This window comes from Bufo bufo, chromosome 4 (genome assembly GCF_905171765.1).
Source record: "Bufo bufo chromosome 4, aBufBuf1.1, whole genome shotgun sequence".
In the NCBI taxonomy this organism is placed as follows: Eukaryota; Metazoa; Chordata; class Amphibia; order Anura; family Bufonidae; genus Bufo; species Bufo bufo.
In genome coordinates, this window is record NC_053392.1 from 284138426 (window position 1) to 284161329 (window position 22904).

The following is a 22904-nucleotide window of genomic DNA, read 5'->3' on the forward strand; positions in this document are numbered from 1 at the left end:
CAGTGATTGACAGCCTTCTCTCTATGACTGTGTGTACAGAGATAGATGTCAGTCACTGACTGAAGACAAGGAGTCGGTCCTATCAGTGACTGACAGCCTTCCCTCTATGACTGTGTATACAGAGATAGATGTCAGTCACTGACTGAAGACAAGGAGTCGGTCCTATCAGTGATTGGAAGCCTTCCCTCTATGACTGTGTATACAGAGATAGCTGTCAGTCACTGACTGAAGACAAGGAGGAGGTCCTATCAGTGACTGACAGCCTTCCCTCTATGACTGTGTATACAGAGATAGCTGTCAGTCACTGACTGAAGACAAGGATACGGTCCTATCAGTGACTGACAGCCTTCCCTCTATGACTGTGTATACAGAGATAGCTGTCAGTCACTGACTGAAGACAAGAAGTCGGTCCTATCAGTGACTGACAGCCTTCCCGCTATGACTGTGTACAGAGATAACTATCAATCACTGATAGGACCACCTCCTTGACTGCAAAACCCAGAATTATTAAATTTTACAGAATAATTTCCCAGGAGTGCTGCCGCCTCTTGAAACAGCTGATAGGCGGGGTTTTTGGGTGTTGGACCCCCGCTACTCAGCTATTGATGACCTATCCTGAGGATAGGTCATCAATATATAATGCCTGCACAAACCCTTTAACCCCTTAATGACCAATGACGTAAAGTGTACGTCATGATTTGGTGTTAGTTACCGCATCTTGAAGTACACAGTACGTCATGAGATCAAAGTGTCACCGCAAGTACACTTTGCATGTAAACGTGTGTAAACGTAAACGTGTGTCACGGACAGCAGAGCTGTCCGGGCACTCGGCAGGGGACTAATCAGCCTTGTCCCTGCCTTTGAATCAATGTGAATCAAATTGACTGACAAATCGCAGTGTTCAGCAGCGCAGCTCCGATCTCCTCAGTGAGTGTTTAGGATATAGGGTCTGCGCTGCTGTGTTGATCACCCCACCCACACACACATTCAGGATGACTGAGCGGAACCCAGCACCCCTCCCCGCCCCCACAATCTTTAAGAATTGAGAAGCGGGACCCCCCACCCCCACAATGTTCTAGGATGGCCAAGCAGTAGTAGATTGTCAGCTGTAACATACAGCTGACAATCTACTGTAACGGCCGACATCGGTGCTGGCACTGATGTCGGGTGTTTAACCCTTTCCATGCTACGATCCGCAGGGACCGCTGTATGGAAGGTGTTAACAGGGAGGAAGCTCCCTCCTTCCCCCATCGGGCGCTGCGCTGCTGTGGCAGCGTCCCGATTGAGCATAACAGAGGGAGGGAGCTCCCTCCTTCCCCCCTCCCATCAGGCCACTGCTCTACTCTGGCAGCGTCCCGGTGGTTAACATGGCAACTGTACGCCTTACACAGGCATCCAGGCTTGCCATGGTATGTAAGACTGACAGGGCTCTGCCAGGGGCAGGAGCCTGATCAGGCTTACTGTGAATGAAAATACACTGCAGTACACTATATAGTGTACTGCAGTGTATTGTAGAGCCATCAGACCCACTGGATCTTCAAGAACCAAGTGGGTCTGAGTCAAAAAAAGTTTAAAAAAAAGTTAAAAAAACACACGTTTGGTATTGCCGTGTCCATAACAACAAGCTCTTTAAATATATCACATGACCTAACCTCTCAGGTGAACACTGTAAAAAATATAAAATAAAAACAGTGCCAAAAAAGAAATTTTTTTTGTCACCAACCATTACAAAAAGTGCAAAACCAAGCGATAAAAGGGCATATGCCCCCCCCCCCAAATAGTACCAATTAAACCGTCACTTCATCCCGCAAAAAATGAGACTCTACCTAAGACAATCGGCCACAAAATTAAAAAGCTATGGCTCTCAGGCTATGAAGACACTAAAACTTTTTTTTTGTTTCAAAAATGCTATTATTGTGTAATAAGAAAAAGTATACATATTAGGTATTGCCACGTTCGTAACAATTTGCTCTATAAAAATGTCTCATGACCTAACCCCACAGGTGAACGCTGTAAAAAGAAATAAATAAAAACTGTGCCAAAATTACCAATTTTTTGGTCACCTTGCCCCAAAAAGTGTAATAATAAATGATCAAAAAATTATATGTACCCAAAAATTGTACCAATAAAAACATCAACTCTTCCTACAAAAAAAGAGTCCCTGCACAAGATGATCGGCAGATTTTTTTTTTTAAAAATGGCGTCAGAAAATGGAGACACAAAAACATTTTTTTTTTTTCAAAAATGCTTTATTATGTAAAACTGAAACAAACAAAGAAAGTAGACATATTTGATATCATCGCATCCGTAACAACCTGCTCTATAAAAATAGCACATGATCTAACCTGTCAGATGAACGTTGTAAAAAAAAAAAACAGTGCCAAAACATCCATTCTTTGGTTACCTTGCCTCACAAAAAACATAATATAGAGCGATAAATCATATGTACCACAAAATAGTACCAATAAAACTGTCACCTTATCATTGTCATGAAGTACAATGTATCACGAGAAAACAATCTCAGAATGGCTTGGATAAGTAAAAGTGTTCCAAAGTTATTACCACATAAAGTGATACATGTCAGATTTTCAATAATAAGCCTGGTCACGAAGGTGCAAAATGCACTTACTAATGTATTGTGATTGTCCATATTCCCTCCTTTCCTGGCTTGATTAATTTTTCCATCGTATTATACACTGCTAATTTCCAGGGGTTACGGCCACCAGTGCAATCTAGCAGCGTTGTCATGCTGTCATGCTTGCACACTAAGGCCTCTTTCACATGGGCGAGATTTCCGCCCAGGTGCAATGCGTGAGGTGAACGCATTGCACCCGCACTGAATCCGGACCCATTCATTTCTATGGGGCTGTTCACATGAGCGGTGATTTTCACGCCTCACTTTTGCGTTACGTGAAAATCGCAGCATGTTCTATATTGTGTTTTTTTCACGCAACGCAGTCCCCATAGAAGTGAATGGGGCTGAGTGAAAATCGCAAGCAAGTGCGGATGAGGTGCGATTTTCACGCACGGTTGCTAAGAGACGATCGGTTGGTTATAAGGGAAAATAATAGCATTCTGAATACAGAATGCATAGTACAATAGGGCTGGAGGGGTTAAAAAATAAATAAATAATAATTTAACTCACCTTAATCCACTTGTTCGCGCAGCCAGCATCTCTTCTGTCTTCATCTTTGAGGAATAGGACCTTTGATGACGTCCTTCACATGATCCATCACCATGGTAAAAGATCGGGATGGGGACCCAATCTTTATTATTTTCCCTTATAACATGGTTATAAGGGGAAGTGGATTAAGGTAAGTTAAAAAAAATAATAATTTTAACCCCTCCAGCCCTATTGTACTATGCATTCTGTATTCAGAATGCTATTATTTTCCCTTATAACCATGTTATAAGGGGAAATAATACAATCTACACAACACCGAACCCAAACCTGAACTTCTGTTAAGAAGTTCGGGTCTGGGTACCACATTCATTTTTTTATCACGTGCGTGCAAAACACATTGCACCCGCTCGATAAAAACTGAACGCAATCGCCGTCAAAACTGACTGCAATTGGGTACCTACTCGCACGGGTTTGCCGCAACGCATCCGGACCTTATCCGGACATGCTCGTGTGAAAGAGGCCTAAAGGAAAAAGAGCTGGCCTCTCTGGTGGCTCGGACCATGAGAGTGGGCATAGGTCGGCATGTGCAGCAGTTTCCATCCCGGCCACCTTGTTTCTGTGCTGCAGCAGTGGCAACATCCCCTGGAAACTAGCAGTGTATAATGCGATGGAAAAATGAATGAAGCCAGTGAAGGAGGCAATAAATGGAAAATCACAATAAAATAAATGCCTTGTATTAACTTTCTCTACATGATAAAGGCCATTTGCTTAAGTGAGACAACCCCTTTAATATTTATCTCTGGGATCAATAAAAACATAGAAACTATCTGGTCTGTACTTTTGAGGTTGAAGTAGTTGCAGCTGTTGAACAAAAATAAGTTTTCATTGGATAAAAAAAAAACTTGACCACTATCTGGTAATAACAGCTGACACTGCTTTTTCACCAAATCTGTTTACATCCATGTGTCATGTAAGTGGGCAAGACAGTCTTGGCATGGTGTAGTGATGTCTCTAGTAGGTCGTAATTGGGTATCCCACTCAGGTGATACATACATCAGGTGGCACAAAAAGTGGCATGATGATGAATGAATAAAGTTTATTTTACCATATTAGGCACTCATGTTCTCTTGGTAAATTGCTGATGATATCAACATTAGTGATGAGCGGCAGGGGTCATATTCGAATTCGCGATATTTCGCGAATATTTTGTAGAATATTCGTAGAATATTCGCAAATTCTACGATTTTTTTTACTCGAAAAATCGGCAAGGTAATGATCGTGTAATATGCGAATTTTCGTTGATTTTTTTCAACTTACAACTATTAGACATAGAAGATTATAGCACTATATTAGCTAAATTGCTCTAAATTCTTTTATTTTTTTTGAATATTCACTATATTGCTATATATTCTTGTTTTAGAATATTACGAATATTCGAAAAAAACAAAGTTATAGCAATATAGCAAATATTCAAAAAAAAAATGAATATAGAGCAATTTAGCTAATATAGTGCTATAATCTTCTTTGTCTAATAGTTGTAAGTTGAAAAAAATCGCAATAAAAATTCGGAAATTCGCAAACAACACTACTCCTAAAGTCAAATATACTGCAGCCTTCTCATTGGCCCACAAGCTAGAAGCAGGGAGGGATCATGTGTACTGATAAAAAAAAAATCGAATATTCGAAATTACAAATATATATCACTATATTTGAAATATTCGCTAATTTTTGAAGTACCTATATTCGCGATAAAAATTTGAAATTCGAATATTCGTGATCAACACTAATCAACATAATACAATGACATTAAAATGAAGTGATCCTAAAAAAGTGAGGTAACACGGGTAGGAAAAGCTTGCCAGTGAGAAGTGCTGGCTCCACCAAGAAGCCAGACTTATCAGACTAGAGAGATGCCGAGTTTTACAGATCAGCAATAATCATAATAGTGATTTTTTGGTGGGCAGCAATAATTTACTATATGCAGTTAGGCTTATATTAGACCTGCAGATCAGCATTTCAATTGTCAGAAAGGAAGCATTCCATCCCTGCCATCATCTGCTCGTCAGTGGAGGAGACCGCCGCATTTACATGCAGCGATCTCCTCCGCAGTATGGGGCGGAGCAATCACTAATGGCATCACTCGTCCCCATACAGAATTATTATTTGCTAGCAGCAGAGAGCGTTTAGACCGTATGATCTGCCGCTGGTAAACAATTTTTTTGTCTGATTAAAAATTTGCTTGTTCATCGGGTAATCAACTGCACTTTTGCTGCACTTTTATGGCACATTGTCGCTAACGAGAATTCCTACAAACGCTTGTTATCAATGGTCTGGCTGACTATCTCCAGGTCTAATACAGCCCATAGATTATATGCCGAATGTCTGTTTCAGCCTTAAAGGGGTTGACTCACTTCAGCAAATGGCATTTATCATGTAGAGGAAGTCAATACAAGACCCCTACTAATGTAATGTGATTGTCCATATTGCCTCCTGTGTTGACTTTATCTACAATTTCCTGAAGTGAGAAAACCCTTTTAACCCCTTAGGGACTTAGGACGTACCGGTACGCTACGTTTGCCGAGTCCTTAAGGACTCAGGACGTACCGCTACGTCCTAAGTTTAAAAGTAGATTGTGGCGCGGCGGGGGTTAATTGTGACAGGATGCCCGCTGAAATCATTCAGCAGGAATCCTGTCACAACGCCGGGGGGTCATGTGACCCCCCCGTATCGGCGATCGCCGCAAACCACAGGTGAATTCAGACCTGCGGTTTGCGGCTTTTACCCTGTGCGGCGGCGGTGGTCGCGGTGCCATCGGGTCCCCATGCGGCTGTGGGGGGGACCCGATGGCATGGAAGGCAGCGCGATGTCTAAGGAAGGCTGCCTTCCAGTGACAAGCCTGTGAGATCCAGCCCCCTGGATCTCACAGGCCGGAAGCTGTATGAGTAATACACACAGTATTACTCATACAGCCAATGCATTCCAATACAGAAGTATTGGAATGCATTGTAAAGGATTAGACGCCCAAAAGTTCAAGTCCCAAAGTGGGACAAAAAATAAAGTGAAAAAAAAAGTTTAAAAATAAAGTTTTCCCCCCAAAGAATTAAAAGTTTTAAGTAAAAATAAACAAAAACGTCATTTTCCCCAAATAAAGTTATAAAAAAATTGGTAAAATATAGGGGCAAAAAAAAAGTATGCATATTAGGTATCGCCGCGTCCATATCGACCGGCTCTATAAACATATCACATGACCTAACCCCTCAGATGAACACCGTAAAAAATAAAAACTGTGCTAAATAAACCATTTTTTGGTCACCTTACATCACAAAAAGTACAACAGCAAGCGATCAAAAAGGCGTTTGCCCACCAAAATAGTACCAATCTAACTGTCACCTCATCCCGCAGAAAATGAGCCCCTACCTGAGACAATCACCCAAAAAATAAAAAAAACTATAGCTCAGAATATGGAGACACTAAAACATCTTTTTTTTTGTTTTAAAAAAGCTGTTATTGTGTAAAACTTACATAAATAAAAAAAGTATACATATTTGGTATCGCCGCGTTCGTTTGGACCGGCTCTATAAAAATATCACATGACCTAACCCCTCAGATGAATACTGTAAAAAATAAAAAATAAAAACTGTGCTAAATAAACCATTTTTTGTCACCTTACATCACAAAAAGTGTAATAGCAAGCGATCAAAAAGTCATATGCACCCCAAAATAGTGCCAATAAAACCGTCATCTCATCCCGCAAAAATCATACCCTATCCAAGGTAACCGCCCAAAAACGGAAAAAATTATGGCTCTCAGACTATGGAAACACTAAAACATTATTTTTTTTGCTTCAAAATTGAAATCATTGTGTAAAACTTACATAAATAAAAAAAAGTATACATATTAGTTATCGCCGCATCCGTGACAACCTGGTCTATAAAAATATCACATGATCTAACCTGTCAGATGAATGTTGTAAATAATAAAAAATAAAAACTGTGCCAAAACAGCTATTTCTTGTTATCTTGCCTTACAAAAAGTGTAATATAGAGCAACCAAAAATCATATGTACCCTAAACTAGTACCAACAATACTGCCACCCTATCCCGTAGTTTCTAAAATGGGGCCACTTTTTTGGAGTTTCTACTCTAGGGGTGCATCAGGGGGGCTTCAAATGGGACATGGTGTCAAAAAAAACAGTCCAGCAAAATCTGCCTTCCAAAAACCGTATGGCATTCCTTTCCTTCTGCGCCCTGCCGTGTGCCGGTACAGCTATTTCCGACCACATATGGGGTGTTTCTGTAAACTACAGAATCAGGGCCATAAATATTGAGTTTGGTTTGGCTGTTAACCCTTGCTTTGTAACTGGAAAAAAATTATAAAAATGGAAAATCTGCCCAAAAAGTTAAATTTTTAAATTGTATCTCTATTTTCCATTAATTCTTGTGGAACACCTAAAGGGTTAACGACGTTTGTAAAATCAGTTTTGAATACCTTGAGGGGTGTAGTTTCTTAGATGGGGTCACTTTTATGGAGTTTCTACTCTAGGGGTGCATCAGGGGGGCTTCAAATGGGACATGGTGTCAAAAAAAACAGTCCAGCAAAATCTGCCTTCCAAAAACCATATGGCATTCCTTTCCTTCTGCGCCCTGCCGTGTGCCCGTACAGCTGTTTACCACCACATATGGGGTTTTTCTGTAAACTACAGAATCAGGGCCATAAATATTGTTTGGTTTGGCTGTTAACCCTTGCTTTGTTACTGGGAAAAATAGATAAAAATGGAAAATTTGCCCAAAAATTGAAATTCGGAAATTTCATCTCCATTTGCCAATAACTCTTGTGGAACACCTAAAGGGTTAGCAACGTTTGTAAAATCCTTTTTTGAATACCTTGAGGGGTGTAGTTTCATAGATGGGATCACATTTATGGAGTTTCTACTCTAGGGTTGCATCAGGGGGGCTTCAAATGGGACATGGTGTCAAAAAAAACAGTCCAGCAAAATCTGCCTTCCAAAAACCGTATGGCATTCCTTTCCTTCTGCGCCCTGCCATGTGCCCGTACAGTAGTTTACGACCACATATGGGGTGTTTCTGTAAACTACAGAATCAGGGCCATAAATATTGAGTTTGGTTTGGCTGTTAACCCTTGCTTTGTAACTGGAAAAAAATTATTAAAATGGAAAATCTGCCAAAAAAGTTAAATTTTGAAATTGTATCTCTATTTTCCATTCATTCTTGTGGAACACCTAAAGGGTTAACGACATTTGTAAAATCAGTTTTGAATACCTTGAGGGGTGTAGTTTCTTAGATGGGGTCAATTTTATGGAGTTTCTACTCTAGGGGTGCATCAGGGGGGCTTCAAATGGGACATGGTGTCAAAAAAAACAGTCCAGCAAAATCTGCCTTCCAAAAACCGTATGGCATTCCTTTCCTTCTGCGCCCTGCCGTGTGCCCGTACAGTAGTTTACGACCACATATGGGGTGTTTAAGTAAACTACAGAATCAGGGCCATAAATAATGAGTTTGATTTGGCTGTTAACCCTTGCTTTGTAACTGGAAAAAAAATTATTAAAATGGAAAATCTGCCAAAAAAGTAAAATTTTGAAATTGTATCTCTATTTTCCATTAATTCTTGTGGAACACCTAAAGGGTTAACAAAGTTTGTAAAATCAGTTTTGAATACCTTGAGGGGGGCAGTTTATAGAATGGGGTCATTTTTGGGTGGTTTCTATTATGTAAGCCTCGCAAAGTGACTTCAGACCTGAACTGGTCCCTAAAAATTGGGTTTTTGAAAATTTATGAAAAATTTCAAGATTTTCTTCTAAACTTCTAAGCCTTGTAACATCCCCAAAAAATAAAATATCATTCCCAAAATGATCCAAACATAAAGTAGATATATGGGGAATGTAAAGTAATAACTATTTTTGGAGGTATTACTATGTATTATAGAAGTAGAGAAATTGAAACTTGGAAATTTGCAATAAAAATGATATTTTTTTACTTCATTTTACCAGTGTCATGAAGTACAATGTGTGACGAAAAAAAATCTCAGAATGGCCTGGATAAGTCAAAGCGTTTTAAAGTTATCAGCACTTAAAGTGACACTGGTCAGATTTTCAAAAAATGGCCAAGTCCGTAAGGTGAAATAGGGCCGAGTCCTTAAGGGGTTAACTATAAATGGCTGGAGTTTTGAAATTCCCATGAATATCATGATGAGTTTGATTTTATCGTTTTAGCTGATGCCAACCTTGGAACAGAGGAAGTACATGATGACAAAGGGTGTCACTGCGATGTATCAGTAGAAGATCTAACCCCACCTCTTAAAACTGTTATCCGAGCAATCAGGTTAGTAAAAATGTAAAGACAAGATCAAAATGTCATAGTATTCTATTATACATGTACTGTATATGCCATCTGCCTTCCTAAATATTAGCAATTGATATGTGCTTAGACACGTCCCAAAAATATTAATAAATTAAATACAAACTAAACACTAATGCTGATATATATTTTTAGGCAACTTTAACCCTTTCCTGCACGACAATGAGAAAAATAAAACAAAAACAAAATTGGTATCATCTTGTCTGTAACTATCCTTCCTAGAAAAGTTATTGTCAGGATAATAACTACCGTCACACACAAACAGGGATAGTGCAGCCCTAACACCTCCTGGACCCACTTTCCCTACCTACTTGCACAATCACCGTAGGCAGTGACCCCCAGAACTAGATAAAAGTCCCTATACTGCAATATGTGAAGAGGCGACAAACGGACAAACACTAGGAGAGACGTCGTACTGAAAAAGTGTCAAATGCCAGTCAGACAATGCAGTACAAGATATGCCTGAGGCAAACGAGAAAACCAAACATGCCAAAAATTCAGAACCATTAGGTCAATACAGTATCAAAACGTCAGAAGCCAAAAACGTAGTCACAATACCAAATCCCAAAATTCAAGCCAAAGGAGTCTTCAATAAATGCAAGGGACCAGTAGAGTGAGCCAGAGGGCAAGAAATTGCATATGCAGGTGCCAGCCTTTATACTGAAGGAAGACAGCTCACGCCTGTATGCCAGGTGCCAGGTGGAGCTGCCGACTGCATGCCCTGGTGCAGCTCCTCATTGCCCTGGGCTTCCAACGTCAGCAGAGGCCACCCGCAGCCCTGGTTCCCCCGGCAACCGGACACTGCTGTTGCACCTGCTGCCTATAAGATAAACCTGTCCACAAGACGCACCTAGGTTTTGGAGGAGGAGAATCAGACCCTCAATCAGACCTCACCTCAGAGCCCCAATCAGACCCCCAATGTTCATTAGACCTCAGGTCAGATCTCTAATTCTGTTGAACCACAATTCTAAAGCAATGTCTGATTTTCATTAGTTGATTTTCTGTACATTTTTATTACTTTTGTCGGTTTTAAGTTATTTCAGTGACCATTGCAGGGCTTTTTTTCTATAACTGAAAGGTACCAACAATTTTGTCCACTTGTGTAACTGTTTTTCTAAATCGGTGTCATTTTGAGGTTAACCTGCAGCACAGGCCCGCCAATGTCTGTGGTGCAGGCTGCGTACTGTTCTGGCTGCTGGGCCTCCGCCTTCAGTGTGGGAGCCAGCGCAATAGACAGTAGCCCGGGAAGCAGAGCAGAGCCGACTGTGACTGATAGTTCTGATAATAGGATGCTAAGAAGCATTCATCATCTAACACCAAAAGTAAAGCATTGCCACCATAAGTATTATAATGACAGTCTTACTGCTGTGAGTATAGATTTCTGTAGCAAACTCTTAAAAGCGTGTTCTTGTGAAGGGTAATATGAGTGGAATCCTGTGAAATCCTGGAGGAAAACCAGTGTTAAAAGCCCAGTGAAATCCATTGTGATTTAATGTTGTTAAAAGCATGAGAAATTCGAGGTGGTACAGCGAATACGTTTTAAAGAAACTATATATTCCTCAAATTTGAAAGTGTAAAGAGTGCTATTTTTGAAGGTTAGTGTCTGCTCTTCAAACCACTTCTGAGAACACAGTGTTAAAACTAGCATGTTAAATGCCAGCTAGATAGAAATCCTCATTAATGTATGGGATGATCTTAAAGGGCTATTCCTCAGCCAGAATACCCCTCTTATGCAGCAGCCAGAGTGGCTGGAGTTATGGAAACAGCTGAGGCTTCTTTTCACACTAGCGTTTTGGCTTTCCATTTGTGAGATCCGTTCAGGGCTCTCACAAGCGGTCCAAAATGGGTCAGTTTTGCCCTAATGCATTCTAAATGGAAAAGGATCTCCTCAGAATGCATCAGTTTGCCTCCGATCAGTCTCCATTCCGCTCTGGAGGCGGACATCTGCTTGCAGCATTATGGTGTCCGCCTGACGAAGCGGAGCCAAACGGATCCGTCCTGACACACAATGTAAATCAATGGGGACGGATCCGTTTTCTCTGACACAATCTGGCACAATAGAAAACGGATCCGTCCCCCATTGACTTTCAATGGTGTTCATGACGGATCCGTCTTGGCTATAGAAGACATAATACAAATGGATCCATTCATGACGGATGCATGCGGTTGTATTATTGTAACGGAAGCATTTTGGCAGATCCATGATCTATTTATGCCAAAAAAGAATGGCAGTATGCGCCACTCTTGGCCTTTTTTCCACTCAAAAGTGGGAACGATAGTGTAAATCATAACTTGCACCAAAGTTAATATTGTTGTACTCCAGTTTTCTTGTGCAGAGTTAAGCCTCATTCACACTTCCATGTCCGTGCTTAAATCCGTGAAAAGGTGTTCAGTGATGCCTCTGTGAAGATGTTCGTGATGGACCAGTGTTGAGTCCGTGTGTCCGTTTTTTAATTTCCGTGTGTAATCTGTGTTTCACTGACACTGCACAGCAGAAAAATTATTTTTGTGGCATTTCTTCCTAATGATCAGTGAAACAGATGAAACACGGATGGCATCCGAGGTTTTCACGGACCTATAGACTATAATGGGCGTGATGGATCTATGAACACATATAAAATAGAGCATGCATCTGTGCTAAAAATATGGACCCACAGACCGTGGTAAAAAACGGATGTGTGAATACACACATTAAGGGTCCATTCACACGTCCGCAAAATGGGTCCGCATCCGTTCCGCAATTTTGCGGAACGGGTGCAAACCCATTAATTTTCAATGGGGCCGGAATGTGCTGTCCGCATTTGTGGATCCGCACTTCCGCATCCGTGCTTCCGTTTCTGCTAAAAAATAGAACATGTCCTATTCTTGTCTGCAATTGCGAACAAGATTAGGCATTTTCTATTATAGTGCTGGCGATGTGCGGTCCGCAAATTGCGGAATGCACATTGCCAGTGTCCGTGTTTTGCGGATCCGCAGAACACTTACGGATGTGTGAATGGACCCAAAAATGAATGGGGACATGTGCTGTCCGTGGAGAACATGTACAGCACACGTCCGTGGAGGACTGACATGTGAATGAGGCTTTATGCTCTAAAGTTGGCTTAAAATGAGGAAAGTGTGTGTTTTCTAGCCTGAAGTGCCATATCTATCACACAGCTTTCACCAGTGTGGTAAATCTGGCGCATCTTGTGGCTGGCTGGTCTAAATTTATGCTATAGACCAGTGTTTCCCAACCAATGTGCCTCCAGCTGTTGCAAAACTACAACTCCCAGCATGCCTGGACAGCCTTTATCTGTGCGGGCATGCTGGGAGTTGGAGTTTTGCAACAGCTGGAGGCACACTGGTTGGGAAACACTGCTATAGACAAAAAACTCACAACAGCTTCTACAGTAGTATGAAGGGTTAAAAGATATTTCCAGCTTTATTAAAAATACATATTAAAAACATTCCAGGGCATATCAACTGTTACACAGTCTTACTCATGACTAACATGCATAGAAAACAGCAAGGTATATATAGGGGCTATACCCCACCCATCATCAGGTGCAGAGTCATTAATACATAGATGCGAGTGATGATATTGTATTCCACAAAAAACACCTGACAAGGACTTAAATAATCCATATAAAAAGAGATAAATTAAAACCAATATGATGAAAATAAAAACATATATAGGGCATAATGTCAATAATATTACATATCACATCATAACAATTAAAATGAAATGGTAATTGTTTTGCATAAAATAATAATAACATTATTATATCACCACGTTTTATGCACCCCAGATATAATGTAGCATCATTTCTGGTTTTAAATTGAGACCATGGACTATGTGGCAGTGAAATATCCAGTAAGCCTCACGATTATGAAACAACTGCTGTCTGTTACCACCTCGGGGGGGGGTTGAAAACCTTCTTTATGCCCAGGACTCTGAATGCTTTCGTTGATCTGTCATGTGCTTTAACAAAATGGCCCAATGCATCAGATATGTCCCTGCTTGAATTATTTTGGTTGTAAATATAATTTAAATGTCCCTGGATGCAGGTTTTAATTTTCTGGAGATGGACCCTACGTAGCATTTCTGATAGTACACACACATGTATATACAGTACACTGCCTGTCCAAAAAAAAAGTTGCCACCTGGATTTAACTAAGCAAATAGTTATGAGCCTCCTATTGGATAATTACTGCATGGGCGATTATCTTTCAGCTGGCAACAAGTTATTTAACCCCAACTGGTGCAATAAGTTGCTTCTCACTTATTTCTTAAACAACCATGTCGAAAGACACATCTCATGGTTGTGGAAAAGATGTTAGTCTGTTTGCGAAGGGTCAAATCATGGGCATGCATCAAGCAGAGAAAACATCTAAGGAGATTGCAGAAACTACTAAAATTGGGTTAAGAACTGTCCAACGCATTATTAAAAAGTGGAAGGATAGTGGGGACCCATCGTATTCGAGGAAGAAATGTGGCGGGAAAAAAATCCTGAATGGCTATGTTTAATAGTGAAAGTAAGAGCATTTCCACACACACAATGTGAAGGGAACTCAAGGGATTGGGACTGAACAGCTGTGTAACCGTAAGAAAACCACTAATCAGTTAGGAAAACCAGAAAAAAAGGCTTCAATTTGCTAGGGAGCATAAAGATTGGACTCTGGAGCAATGGAAGAAGGTCATGTGGTCTGATGAGTCCAGATTTACCCTGTTCCAGAGTGATGGGCGCATCAGGGTAAGAAGAGAGGCAGATGAAGTGATGCACCTATCATGCCTAGTGCCTACTGTACAAGCCTGTGGGGGCAGTGCTATGATCTGGGGTTGCTGCAGTTGGTCAGGTCTAGGTTCAGCAACAGTATGTGGTCCAAGAATGAGTTCAGCTGACTACCTGAACATATTGAATGACCAGGTTATTCCATCAATGGATTTTTTCTTCCCTGATGGCACGGACATATTCCAAGATGACAATGCCAGGATTCATCGGGCTCAAATTGTGAAAGAGTGGTTCAGGGAGTGGTTATCTTTGGGATGTGCTGAAGAAGGCTTTGCGCAGCAGTCAGACTCTGCCATCATCAATGCAAGATCTTGGTGAAAAATTACTGCAGCACTGGATGGAAATAAATCTTGTGACATTGCAGAAGCTTATCGAAACAATGCCACAGCGAATGTGTGCCGTAATCAAAGCTAAAGGCGGTCCAACGAAATATTAGAGTGTGTGACCTTTTTTTTTTGGTGGCGACTTTTTTTTTGGACAGGCAGTGTATATTACACATCATATACATCATATACACTCACCTAAAGAATTATTAGGAACACCATACTAATACGGTGTTGGACCCCCTTTTGCCTTCAGAACTGCCTTAATTCTACGTGGCATTGATTCAACAAGGTGCTGATAGCATTCTTTAGAAATGTTGGCCCATATTGATAGGATAGCATCTTGCAGTTGATGGAGATTTGAGGGATGCACATCCAGGGCACGAAGCTCCCGTTCCACCACATCCCAAAGATGCTCTATTGGGTTGAGATCTGGTGACTGTGGGGGCCATTTTAGTACAGTGAACTCATTGTCATGTTCAAGAAACCAATTTGAAATGATTCGAGCTTTGTGAGATGGTGCATTATCCTGCTGGAAGTAGCCATCAGAGGATGGATACATGTTCTCATTCTGTTTACGCCAAATTTGGACTCTACCATTTGAATGTCTCAACAGAAATCGAGACTCATCAGACCAGGCAACATTTTTGCAGTCTTCAACAGTCCAATTTTGGTGAGCTCGTGCAAATTGTAGCCTCTTTTTCCTATTTGTAGTGGAGATGAGTGGTACCCGGTGGGGTCTTCTGCTGTTGTAGCCCATCCGCCTCAAGGTTGTGCGTGTTGTGGCTTCACAAATGCTTTGCTGCATACCTCGGTTGTAACGAGTGGTTATTTCAGTCAACGTTGCTCTTCTATCAGCTTGAATCAGTCGGCCCATTCTCCTCTGACCTCTAGCATCCACAAGGCATTTTTGCCCACAGGACTGCCGCATACTGGATGTTTTTCCCTTTTCACACCATTCTTTGTAAACCATAGAAATGGTTGTGCGTGAAAATCCCAGTAACTGAGCAGATTGTGAAATACTCAGACCGGCCCGTCTGGCACCAACAACCATGCCACGCTCAAAATTGTTTAAATCACCTTTCTTTCCCATTCTGACATTCAGTTTGGAGTTCAGGAGATTGTCTTGACCAGGACCACACCCCTAAATGCATTGAAGCAACTGCCATGTGATTGGTTGACTAGATAATTGTATTAATGAGAAATAGAACAGGTGTTCCTAATAATTCTTTAGGTGAGTGTATATTACACATACGGTATATTACAGCATTAGTAAATGCAGGCTAGTATTCTCTATTCAGCTAGACAGAAATAATCTTATAGCACATGGCTGAGAAATTACCCATGTAAATCTAGATTATTTGTATATATGACAAAGCACCTAGATCTGCTGGAAGGTACTGGCAGAGGTATAGTCTCAACAAAGCAGGATCCTTGGTGGCTCTATTCACTGGGTCAAAGGCACAGGAGAGGAGAAGGCACGGGAGTTTGGATACACATGCTCAGGATTGCCAACCATCTGTAAATTCTTGGTCAGTCATTCCGTCATAATAAGAAGTCTATGCTGGGCATAGACTTCTATTCTGATGGAATGCAATACGGAATGCCTCTCATAGGATTCCGTGGTGCATGCCATCATAGCATTCTGTTATGGTCCGTGGTAACGGAATCCATTACAGAATTCTTAGATAACCCGAACGCCGAACTTGCAAATCGCAGGTTTGCCCAACACTATTCATTATCCATTCACTTTGTATGGGGCCCACTAATGGAGCTCCGGTTGACTTGTGTATCATTGATTGGCACTTATAATTGGCCCAGTGATGGCCCACAATGGTTGTGAAGCCACTGTGCCAACTAACTAGTTTGACGTTGGGCTATTCCTGAGGGAGTTGTCCTGGCGGTCCCCTGGTTGTCACCCTTTAACCCCTACACAGGGATCTGGCCTTCGCTGCAGAGGAGCCATCAGGCTGCTACTTCTTGGAATAGTGCTGGTGTAGTTGGCAATTGTATTCATCCTGTATGGTGAACATTGCAATAGAAGAAAAAATCAAAATGGATGATTCACAATTTTTTTAAACTTTACCTCCCCCAAAAAATTGATATAAAATAAATAAAAAGTCATCAAAAAGTCACACACCCCAAAATGGAATCACTAAAATCTACAGTTTGCTCTGCAAAAAAGTCCTCACACAGCCTCATAGACATAAATATAAAAAAAAATTATGTGGGTCAGAATATGGCGATGAGAAGAATTTTTTTTTCCAAAATTTAAAACACAAGAAACACAAGAAAAACTATACAAATGTGGTATCGTTGTAATCATTCTGAGAGAATGAAGGGTACATGTCAGTTTTACAGCATAGGGAACTCCATAAAAATGAAACCCATAAAACTATGGCGGAATTGCTTGTCTTTTTCCAATTCTACCCCATTTGGATTTTTTTCCCCCAACTTTCCACTACATTGTATGTAATATTAAATAGTGCTATTAGTAGCACAACTTGTCCCCCAAAAAAACAAGCCGTAATTTGGCTATGTGAAGAAAAAAAGAAAAAACTTATGGCTCTGGAAAGGCAGAGAGTGAAAAATGAAAATGGAAAATCGCAAGGTCCTGAAGTTTAAGCCTTAAGAAGAACAATTCGACCTCAAAGCTACCAGTGGCAGACATGTCCAGTGTGACTAGGACAACAAAGAGGATAAAGAATTCTTGTAGAGAGCGCAGAGTGATACTTCATTAATTTCTAACAGGTTAAGCCATGCAAGCTACATACATGTATCCTCATATTGTGTATTGGTATACGTGATAGTGGCAGGGGCATCCATTAAACAGACCATTGTTCCCCCCTTTCATCGACAAATGCTGAAAGAGTGTTCTGTTGGTCTGCGTTCTGCGGTATCTAGACAGGTTTCCGTTTTTAGTCGCATGGAATAGATTGTGCCTGAGCAGCTCTTGCTCTGGTGGACTTGGCACATACATGTATTACATGCTAGACCATTCCTTTAAATGGCTGTTACCTAATACTTAAAGGGTGACTAAACCCCTGTTCAGAAAATGAAGGAACAGTAGTACAGCTCAGAATGCTGTTCCCCTTCTGCTTTCAAAGCTCTGAGCAGTGCTTCTGCACCATTATTTAAAACATTTTTTAAAGAAAGGTTTAGGTACTCTATAAGTTACCCCGCAGCAGTTTCTGAAGCTGGACCTTCAATCAGGTAATTGCTGAGCTGACTGCAATTTTCAAAAGGGTAGATTTATCAAAACTGGTGTAAAGAAAAACTGGCATTGCCCAAAGCAGCAATCAGATTCCACCTTTCATTTTTCAGAGCTACTTTCAAGAATGAAAGGTGGGTTGTGATTGGTTGCTATAAGCTACTAAACTAGTTTTTTTTACACCGGTTTATAAATGTCACCCATTTTCTTTTTCTACTTTTCTACCAATTCTACCAGCCACAAATGTTGCAGCTTTGGGTGGGTTCACATCACGTTTTATGCCTCTTTTCGACATATACGTTAGAAAAAAATGATACAAAACACAGCACACACAGTGTCCGGTAAAATGGTATACAATGCAATGGTAAAAAAAAAATACTTTTTTTTTACAATGGTAAAAACAAAGGACACTTTTTTTTTTTTAATCTAAGGGCTCATTCACACGACCGTGTGAAGCCCGTGCCCGTTGCGGTCCGCAATGCACGAGCACCAACCGTGGCCCAGCCGCATGGGGATTGTGGACCCATTCAACTTGAATGGGTCCGCGATCCCTCTGTTCCGCAAAAAGATAGAGCATGTTCTATCTTTTTGCGGTGCGGAGGCACGGAACGGAACCCCGTAGTGTTCCATTCCGTGCTTCCATTCCGCATCTCCGGATTTGCGGACCCGTTGAAGTGAATGGGTCCGCATCAGTGATGCGGAATGCACACGGAACGGTGCCCATGTATTGCGGATCCGCAAATGCGGTCCGCAATACGGCAACGGGCAGCACACATTCGTGTGAATGAGCCCTAACGTATACAAAAAACGTATACATTAAACGGATGGGAATAAGAAATGTGAACCCAGCCTTACCCAGGCACTGACACCCTGCTATTCTGCTGCTTCCTAGATAAACGAATCACGATCTGAACACACATTGCATGTGCCACAAATCCCAATCCCCGATCTCTACTATAAACGTAGTCATGTCTGTGTTTCTTGCTCTTAGGACACTGCACCATAAGGGCCTATTAGGCCTCATGCACACGAGCATATGTATTTTGCTGTCCACAAACCGCAGATCTACAAAATACACATACCAGCAGTGTGCATCTTGCTATTTCCATGGGCCCCATTGTCAAAATGCCTATCGAGCAATTATCGTTAGAATCTTTTTTTTTTCTTTTATATATATAATCGTTCGGATTTGACAAATTATTGTCACGTCATAATGTGCAGCACTTGAATGATGAGTGACAAATCATTTCTTTCTGTGGAACGGACAAAGGGTAAATAGTCGAGGAGTGAACAAGCAGCAATGGCAGTCACGAGCAAACAGTGAAAAATATTTAGCGATAATTTGTGTAACTTTTGATTCACTAAATCTTCATTTGCATCTTGTTAATAAAAAACACATACCCGTCTAATAGGGCCCTTACAAATATACCATCATTTATTTAGTTAGCAATCATTCACTGTTTACATGCCATACTTGCCCGTGTAAGAGATGCTAGCCATTGGTTTGCACCTGCTGCCCTCTTGTGGTAATTTAGTAAAGACCACTTGCTTGATAGAAACATTATTGATGACTGGAGTTTTCTATAGTTTAACAATTAAAGTAAAAATGTTAACAAAGATCAATACTCAGTGAGACCAGCGGATAGGTGCAGGCATTAATGACGTACCTTAAATGCTCTGCAGATCCAGCCAAAATCTGCAGAGCATTTACTGATGGAATAAAAGGGAGAAGTGATTGAGAGGAGCACTTCTGCAAGCCCATCGATAATGTCTGTGAGCCATATAATAATAAGGTACGCAAAAGGCAATGCTCGAATATCTTAAAGGACAAGGTATGTTAGATACCACTACATGGGGTGGATATTTTTTTATATAGTTACCAGCGAACCATCCAGGCTACAAGTAAAGTTAGTGAACATAGTGAATAACATTTTCATTTTTCTTACAGAATAATGAAGTTTCATGTAGCAAAGAGGAAGTTTAAAGAAACTTTGCGCCCATATGATGTGAAAGATGTGATTGAGCAATATTCTGCTGGCCACTTGGATATGTTATGCAGGATAAAGAGCCTCCAAACTCGGTTAGTACTACGCATGTTTTCTTTTTAACAATGTCTTCAGATCATAACATTAAGAAGATTTGAAGGGTTGTCTCAATGCTTCTTCCCATAGTCTCTTATATAATCAAAATATGTATTTTTTATATTTATTTTAGATTATATGTGGAATTTATCATGCTCTGCACTCAGGGACATACACAGATCTCATAAAGCCCCATACCAAAACTTAGTATGGGCCCGTCTGCAAAGCACAATGCCCCAGATTTCAAATGAATTTACGTCTATTTTATTAAGCGCCAAAAAATTGTCCCTCTCCTCATCACCCACGTTGTCTGACTTCAACCTTATTTTTTTGTGCAATTACACCAGACAGCTGGAATAACTACATTCATTAATCTCCGCCATACAGCTCTAAATCACTGCTTCTCTTCAGATAATACTTTACAAAACTTGCCGCCTGCCCTGCAGCCACCACTAGGGGAAGCTCAGTGCACATGACCAGGGTATTGTCGATTCGCTGCCCTCAATTTTTTCCCAATCCCCAAAAAGACAAAAAAGCGCCGAACAATTTTACGGCGCCTTCTCCTCAATGACACTGGCCAGGATTGCAAATGCCTGCAACCAATTGGAAAAAGTCTGCGGAATCAGCCGATGCCGCCGCTTATCCTCATCTTCCTTCTTTTTATCCTCCTTCCGTTCCCTATATAAATTAAATCTTTCAAGTGGGAGTAACGAGAATATATCAACGTACTCCCCCCTCCAGATCCTTTCCTTAACCTCGGGCTTCAAATGGGCCCCCAGCGGCCCCTCAAAGCACACGTAAACCTCGCCCCTTGCCGCATCGTCCAGACGAGGTTCCCCTTTTTCCATAGCCCCCTCCCTCACAACCAAGCCTTGCGAAACCGATGACCCCCCGGGCCATTTCCCACTAGCCCTTTAACTAGCTCCCGCAAACCCAACAACAACTCCCCCAGACCGCCCGTGACGGACGCGCCTGGGCCCCCCGCAACCACAGGAGCCCCTCCCCCAAAACAAGAAACCGTTAACGGAAAAACCCCTTGTGTCTCAACTAGCTGCGTGGACGCTGTGACTCCACCAGCCGCAACGTGAGGGAGCTTGACCGGCGCAGACTACTCCTCTGGACGTCCCCGTGACTCCACCAGCTGCAACGTGAGGGAGCTTGACCGGCGCAGACTACTCCTCTGGACGTCCCCGTCTCCTCACCAACCAAAGAACTCTCTCCTGAAATCGCAGTCCTCCAAGCCTGCAGTACTGCAGCTTCGCCACTAGGGGCCGCCACCGCTTCTAGGTCAGCCTCCTGCTGCCCGATTCTCTTCTCTAGCACAAGGCCGCCATTTTGACCTTGACCTCACAAGGCCGCTCGCCTGGATGCGATTACTTCGTTCTCCCACGCCGGGCACACTCACCCCGCCTGGGGCAGCTGCCGATCCCGCTCCAGCTCCCCCGCCGCTTGCTGCTGAGGAGGAGGCGTCCGGGCTCCCCCCACCCAGGTCCCGCCTGAAACATGGATTCCTCCAGCACGCGACCGCCGGGCACTTGTGCTCCTGCCCGCGGAGCGTGCCTGAGGGTCCCTGGAGGGGCTCCTGATCCGGCGCCGGACCCGCGGGGTCTCATCAGGACTGAGGCGCGTCGGAGGCCTGGTCCTCCGCGGCCGGCTACTGGGGGACACCACGGCACCTGCATCCCCCGACCCCGGCAGCAATCCCCGGATGGAATCCTGCAGCCACTCCGTCTCTCTGCTTGTCGCTGTGGCCCGCAGCTGCGCCAACAGCGTCTCCACCTCAGACAACGGGGCAGACATCGTTCATACAGGTGACCGCAGCACTCTATGCTGGGCTGCTACACCATATCTGGCCCCCCGCACTGACCCTTTTCCCGCTCCTGCTACCCCCTTATAAAACCTAGCCCCCTCCCCTGCACGCCTCCTCCTCTTCTCATACATTAACCCCTCCCTGACCTTCCTTCACCTAACACTCCCTCCCAACCCGGTCAAGCCAGGCTTCCCCCCAGGCTTTTAGCCCTAGGTCCGGCCTGAACTGGAATTTATATAGTTATCATTAACTGCAATAGAAGCTTCAGTAATCTCTTTGCACTGAGCTCCCTGTAGTGTCAGCTGCACGTCAGGAAGAGAAGAAGGAGTTCACTGCTGAGTCCCCCTCCCACCAAGTCCCATAGCAGTTGTATGGTCTGCCTCTGCTTAAGCCAAGCCACTGTCTGCGCTCTAAAATTCTAGTTTCAAAAAGTCACAGAATAGAGCTTTTCACCTTTGTTGGATTAAATTTTGTGACTTTTTGCTTTTTACACAACTCACTCTAGTTTGGAAAAGTAGGTGTGAAGGCTGTGTGACTCCAACTTCCAGCATCACAGCTACAAGGTAACAGTTGATTGGGGAGTGTGCGGGGTGTTGGACCCCCACCAGTCTGATGTTGATAGCCTATCTTGAGGATAGGTCATCAATCTCAAAATCATGGACAACCCCTTTAAAATGTTTTATAGCAATGTCTTTCTGTGGGTACCACCGTGAAATGTGGAATAAACTGTATACTCAAGAGCTGACAGGATTATATTGTGAAAACAAATAGCCTTTTGCCTGGTTTTAATTCTTATTAGAAAAAAAGGTTAATTTTTTATATAGAGACAGTGCCACTCTAGTTCATGGGGTATGGTTGGGTTTGCAGCTCAGCCACATTTAGCACATGGTTAAAGGGGTTGTCCTACGAAAAAAATATTCTACAGTTTTAAAACCACCATCTGAATCTAAATACTTTTGTAATTGCATGTAATTAAAACTTTAGTATAGCTACTGAGTTATTCACGGACATCTCTCTATATAGCTCCAACTGCTGTTTGCCCTTTTCTAATTTCTCTGCACTGAGATGGAAGCACATCCTTAGTTCCATCCTTCAACTGCCACCAGCTGCAGTAGAAAGGACACATCCCCTGGAATGGTCCACGCCACCTAAGATGCCAGCTTGAAATTAATCAAGCAGAGCAATTGGAGCAATGAATGGAGAGATCTC

General features: G+C 42.2%; 1 protein-coding gene across 2 annotated transcripts in view; it reads left to right on the plus strand.

Moving 5' to 3' along the window:
- The window catches only part of KCNQ5 (potassium voltage-gated channel subfamily Q member 5), a 699309-nt gene that overhangs the window by 660737 nt on the left and 15668 nt on the right, over positions 1–22904 (plus strand). For both annotated transcript variants that reach the window (XM_040428645.1, XM_040428646.1), the window contains 2 exons: positions 9354–9462; positions 19753–19884. In XM_040428645.1, the coding sequence (XP_040284579.1) occupies positions 9354–9462; positions 19753–19884 (241 nt within the window). The remainder of the gene's footprint in view (positions 1–9353; positions 9463–19752; positions 19885–22904) is intronic.